Here is a 6,503-nt window from a genome sequence, read left to right as displayed (position 1 = left end):
ATGAAATATTATAATATATACAGTACCGATTACTCCAGTTTATCCAATGACATATTTAATAGACAGTTTGCAATTTGCTAGTAATCAGTTTAAAAAAGTATGTATATAACATTTTTAATAGCATTTTTATTTATAGCAAGATTTCGAACAATAGTGAATTGCAACAACAAAATTTTATTATTTTTAATTAAATGAATTTTGACTGACAAGTGTATCCTGTTAAGAGTATTGCCAAATATCAATCATCAGTCCTCTCTTGGAATAATTTTTTCTGTTTATTTATATATATTTTTAATTATATTAATTTATGAAATAAATTAAGAAAAGCGACTCAATCTGTTATCTTAATATTTTTCTTATTTATTATATTTATTAATTCTAATACTTAAAAAATAATTCAAGGAGTTGAGACCCAATGATCCCATTCTTGAATTTCATTGTATAATGTTAGACCTGGACTTTGTGTACTTATAACTTGTAAGCCTCCCAATAATTTATAATGACGGTCCAATTCACCTTTTTTAACTCCACATTCGAGTAGTTTCTTAGCAGCGTCCAAAGCAGCGCGTGTAGGTAATTTTTCTAAAATAATTTTTTATATAAATTATTAAATAATTTTAAGAAAATAAATGTATAAAATCCTAGCAATTTAATAGTGTTAACTTACTTATAAAATTTCCAATAAAAGCAATACCAGTTCCGTTCATGTTATAGCCATATGAATGCGATCCACGCACACCCCAACCGGTACCTTCATAGACGTTGCCATCATTACCAATAAGAAAACTAAAATTCATGATATTCATTCATTATTAAAATATATGATCAATAAATGCAATAATATTTATCATACAAATAAACATTTTTTGTGAGGACATTCATAAATCATTATTTCTATAAGTTTGGATATACGTAATAATTTATACGAAAAGTTAAACTTTTGTAAACTTTTGTATATTACGTTGGATATTTATATATAAGTTATTTCTAGTTCAGAATTGCAAAGATCTGTTAGGAATCTATCCGTTAAGCAAGTTAGACATTCTATTTGGTAATGAAAGAGTAAGCGGCGGCAAGACGTAATAGACTTGACTACCTTCGAAGCAGGATCTTAGTCTAAATCAAACAGGTAAAATTAAGCCCACAGCAATCACGAGATTTATAAATAGTCTAGAATTGTTTTAGTTGTTTTAATATTTCAAGTAGTTTGTTGACTCAGAAGAAGTTTATTTTGAATGAACAATAATTAAACAAACTAATTTAAAATAATGCATATATGAGACTAAACTCATTGGATCTAGGACCGACTATGTATATGTATTAACTCAAGTGTACAAATAATTCCATTTGTCAGTGCTGCCAAAACAAAAGTACGAGTCTGCAACACCTACTAATAATTTATATTCATTTGTTTGTATTTAGTTATTTGATATATAAAATAATTAATTTTTATTAGGGACACTAATTAAGTAATAAATCCAAATAATTTTAAAGTAGTTTTCCACTTCAAACATTCAAGCGCGTCATTAATTTTGATATGCTAGACGAGTATATTGATATGAAGATCCGCTTTACCTCATGTAGGGAATTCCCATGCAATTTGTTTACATTTATTTACTTTATTCTTATCAATTTAATTTGAACTTTTCGTCTTAATCTTTATTTTGCACAGATTGCTAAGACGATTAAGAATTCACAAATGGATTTTTGTATGTCAAATTGATTGGTTGTCATATTATTTATAAAATAAATTAATTGTTTGACGAACTAAATAAACTAATTAGATACTTACTTATAACCGATGTCATCATACTCCAAGTCCGTCATCTGATAATTTTGTATGCCTTGAATAAGTTCAGCACATTCCACAAATGTGGAGCATGGATCTGATGCAGTGTGATGAATGACGACATAACGAATCGGACGCACCTGATAGGTGACGTCCGTTGCGGCTTTGCCAGCCCATTGATTTTTTGTCTTTATAGTTGGGCAGTTATTTTTTGCAGAACCAACTAAGCTACATACCGTCATCACAAATAAAAATACTCCAAATATTTTTAACATATTTCAATAGTTTTAGAGATTAAACAGCGAAAAAATTAGCTACTGAACTGCTTGAAAAATTGATTAAAACTGTTTTCTGACTTAACAAAGCATTGGACGAACTGAGATACTTTAAATGATAAGCAAGTTTATGAGTAATATTTTGTTTTGATTTTTTTTTTTATATAATGAGAAGTGAAATATTATGTTCTTTTAAGAAAACAAAAAATATATTGACAGCTAAAAAGAGTAAAAAGAGAGGATTATAAAGAAATTAATCTTATAATATAAATTATACACACGTAATGAGAAATTATTAAAGACATATATCTATATGATGGATAAAATCATTGCTATAAGATACTTTATTTGCTAAACAATGGCCAATGGCGTATGTTTTATGACATATGTAATAACTATTACTCTGTGAAACAATGGTGCCGATATATTGCCTCGTTACTTCTAGGTTTACAGAGAAATAGCAACGTTTTTTATGAATTTAAAGTACACAATTTGAAAAGGCAAATAAAATTTATAAGAGAAATTATTTAAAGTATTAAAATTCATTTGAACATTATACATTCATATACCAGCTCAGACCGTAATACCATATACTTAAGAAACCAGCAAACCAACAATAATAACAACACATAACTTGAGTGGCTAAGGACTAACCCCCCATCACTATCTGTACGTTAGAAGCCAAGTTATCTCAAATCAGTTCTTAAACCATTAATATACCAATATTAAATATGTTTTATTGCTCGTTTTCCACTCTGCTATATAATTACAAGCCTCATAATCCGTCTATCCGATTTCTCAGGACTATATTTGAACTTACAAATCCGTAACTATTAACAAAATCAAAACTAAGGAATTTTGTTTATTTAGTATTATCCTCCTTTAAGTCTTACGGGACTTACAATTCTGCTCTATTTCATTTCAAATAGAAAACTGATTTCACTCAGCTTTAAGATCCTTATTTTACATCCACAGATGAGTGTTGAGCGCATAACTGTCTGAACAGTACCTGTTTTCAGTTCCGTACACACGTCTTTATTAAAAGAGTATATTTCAAGACTAATTAATTATGTATATTTGGATCTCCAATATTTGGTTGATGTAACACCTTAACTATGAAAAAACTAATATGCTAAAGTAAAAAACTGAAAAAAACTTCAGTTCCCTAACACTAGGTAGTGGACCAAATTTAAATTTTTTCTGCCAACTGCAAGTATGTTAGATCTATTTGGTGAAGAAGAACAACTTATCTCCAATAAATTTTTCATTTCGATTTTTTACAATTGAATTATGTTATAAGCCTGCAATTTTTCAAGCTTATTCTTTTTATATAATAAAATATTCAATTTCTTTTGGAAAATACATATTTTTTATTTTTTTCAAACAAATAAAAAATGCAATTACTTATAGTTTAAATAAAATCTATCAGTTCTACATAATTAATATTATATTAATATGACTTCTAACTTCATTAAAAAAAAATTATAACTATGTTTCTAAAATACATACATACACAAATTTATGAAACATCTATTTTATTAAACAACTATTAGATCACTCACAATATCTATGGGTTTGGTACCCAATGTTCCCATTTTTGTATTTCATTATACAATGTAATTCCGGGACTTTTTGTTGCTGAGACTTGAGTTGCTCCTAGAAGTTGATATTGTTTATCCAATTCTCCTCTTTTCACACCACATGATAGTAATTTCTTAGCAGCATTTAGAGCAGATCGTGATGGTAATTTCTCTACAAAATGTAATACAAAGATTTTAACATAATGAAATGTATAAATATTTTTTATATTAAATATATTTACCAATAAAATTTCCAATGAATGCTATACCCAATCCTTTCGCATTATAACCATAAGTGTGTGCACCACTTTTACCCCAACCTCTACCTTCGTAAACAGTGCCATCACTAGCGATCATGAAACTGAAAAAATGACATAAAAGAGATCTATTAGTATTAATTAAAAACGTTAGGATGAACTATCGCCTTACATAATAGGGAATTTACTCTAATAAAACTTGTGGATTTTATAGGAAAGAGAAAAACAATTTAAAAGACGTGCTAGAAGTTTATCCGGTACTAGATGAACTATCGCCTTACAAAATAGGGAATTTACTCTAATAAAACTTGTGAATTTTGTAGGAAAGAGAAAAATAACTCAAAAGACATGATAGGAGTTTATTCAATACTGAAATATAAGCAAGCTTTAGATAAAGAAATAATACCCACTAGAATAAGTACTCATATAAAACTATTATATAATTCATCGAGAAAATTGACTTGAAGAAATAGTCTGATTCCATGAAGATGGCACAATAGATCTCTAGATCGCAGTATTATCCTAATGTTCCTTATATTCACTTATCATGAGAAAATAACGAAGATGAGTATAATTTTAATCTTTTTCTTATTAACTTTTTGTGAAATGCAGAATCTTTTATTTAACTTCTTATAACACGATTATATGTAAGTAACACCATTTACGAATCTCTGAACCTATCAAAACCTCGCATAGGTGTTTTTAAAATATGTAGTTAATATTAATAACGATGAAATATACATAATATATATTTTTAAATAATATTGTTAAAGTATTATATATATAAAATTATTTTTTGTTTATATATATTCAATTTAATTTATTCTTTTATTTGTGACCAAAAATATTATATTATAATTTATTAGCGGGCTAATTGGTGATTGGAAAAATATTTTAATAAAATATAATTTATTTTTTAAATATAAATCATAAATTATAGTTTTTTATGTCTATTTAAATGACCAATTAGCCCGCAATTTAATTATTATATTAAATTTAAAAAAATAATAATAGTCACAAACTGTTATTGATGATGAACGTTTAAAAGTTTCCGAAATTTATTATTTGCAAAGTCGCTACAATTTTTTTCCAAAAGCTAATGAACTGTACTGTATGACCATAAGAGATTTAAGTATATTTACATTAGCCATGGTTTCAATCGAAACCTAACCAACAACTGCATGATTATTGTCTCTCGCATAGACCTTCTCTATCCCTGACATTTCACTTTGACTATGTGGTTCATTCTTTCTTCACCAATCCACTATTCAATCACTTTACAGTACTCGTCCTTAAGACTTCACTCTTAATGAATCTCAACTATTGTTCTAATATCTTACTTCCGGACTTTATAGAGTTCAAAGTTTTAATTTATAGAATTCGGACGCTTTACTTTTTGATGAATGAAACTCACTTATATGCTATATCATCGAATTTTTGTGTTGTCATTTGTGAATGTTGCATATTTTGCAATAACTCAGAACATTCAGGGAATTTTGAACACTCTTCCGTAACGGTATGATGAATTATCACAAAATGAACGGGTTTGACTTGGTAATTCACTTCATTTGCAATTTTAGCGCCCCATTGGCGTTTAGATTTCATACGCGGGCAATCACTACGCGGAGATGTTGCTACTAAGGTACACAAAATTCCCAACCAAATTAACAAAACTTTATACATTTTTATTTAATTCAAATAATGTTAATTAATTATTAAATAAGCGAATTTTTCGTCTATTTTACACGGTACTCGTCTTTTATTTAACAATCAAATTCAATCTTAACTGTTTGGTTTGTATTGTTGAACTAAATCTATGAAAGTGCAGCTTATATGATTTTATTCTAAGCTTCAGATATTTGAGTATCTTAATTTCAATAATATATGCATTGTTTAAACTGATACTCAGGTTACTCATTTGCTTATGTAGAATCTCTTAAATATTAATATATTATTTAAGTGCAAATTTCAAGCAAATCTCTTTAGTCATTAACAGGTTATATTTTTTACGGATTTTAGTTTATTTGATGAATAGTAGTAATTCTGAAGAGGCACGCTACACTTAAGTTACGATTTATTTAAAGAAAGGTCTTCATAATTTTCTAAATATTTATCCATTAAACTTTAATAGATAAAAAACCTTAAAGAGGAATATTTACAATGCAATAAAATAAGAATTAATTATGATTCACACTCTGTTTTACTTTTAAAAGATCATATTTTGTATAACTACCAAAAACATCGCAATACCTGAATAGCTGATAGACAGAAGGAGACAATATCCATGGGTGAAACAATGATAAATTTGGTGAATTTATCTCCAAGCAAGGATCAAATAGTTTTACACGTTGCAACCAAGAACCTAAAGCGGTTAATCATTAATACTATGTTCTTATAATAAAAACCAGAACCTTAATTTCGTCTTTAGAAAATAGATATGAAATGCTTACGCTATAATATATATTACAGGATATTAATTTTATTTATACATAGTCATGGGTAGTTCATTTATATATTTCAATCTTTCCTATATAGTTCTACACAAACATATCCAATTTAATTGTTGTTACAAAACAAGACTTAATGCTATAATAAAGAAGAA

The 6,503-nt window shown here is 27.4% G+C and overlaps 2 protein-coding genes across 2 annotated transcripts; both read right to left on the bottom strand.

Moving 5' to 3' along the window:
* Positions 1 to 334: 334 nt before the first annotated feature.
* LOC119673168 (peptidoglycan-recognition protein SA-like) lies at positions 335 to 2,120 on the bottom strand. Its single transcript, XM_038084408.1, has 3 exons — positions 1,793 to 2,120; positions 668 to 786; positions 335 to 582 (listed from the first exon to the last, which is right to left on the bottom strand). The coding sequence occupies exons 1-3, from the start codon at positions 2,062 to 2,064 to the stop codon at positions 398 to 400; spliced, it is 576 nt and encodes a 191-aa protein (XP_037940336.1). The 5' UTR covers positions 2,065 to 2,120; the 3' UTR covers positions 335 to 397.
* Positions 2,121 to 3,591: 1,471 nt separating this feature from the next.
* On the bottom strand, positions 3,592 to 5,688 carry LOC119673158 (peptidoglycan-recognition protein SA-like). Its single transcript, XM_038084398.1, has 3 exons — positions 5,316 to 5,688; positions 3,887 to 4,005; positions 3,592 to 3,816 (listed from the first exon to the last, which is right to left on the bottom strand). Exons 1-3 carry the CDS (start codon positions 5,582 to 5,584, stop codon positions 3,632 to 3,634), a joined length of 573 nt encoding a protein of 190 aa, XP_037940326.1. The 5' UTR covers positions 5,585 to 5,688; the 3' UTR covers positions 3,592 to 3,631.
* Positions 5,689 to 6,503: the final 815 nt, after the last annotated feature.

The sequence above is a fragment of the Teleopsis dalmanni genome, chromosome 1 (genome assembly GCF_002237135.1).
Source record: "Teleopsis dalmanni isolate 2A chromosome 1, ASM223713v2, whole genome shotgun sequence".
NCBI lineage: Eukaryota > Metazoa > Arthropoda > Insecta > Diptera > Diopsidae > Teleopsis > Teleopsis dalmanni.
The sequence above is the reverse complement of the archived record's forward strand: the minus strand, read 5'-3'. Positions and strand labels throughout refer to the sequence as shown.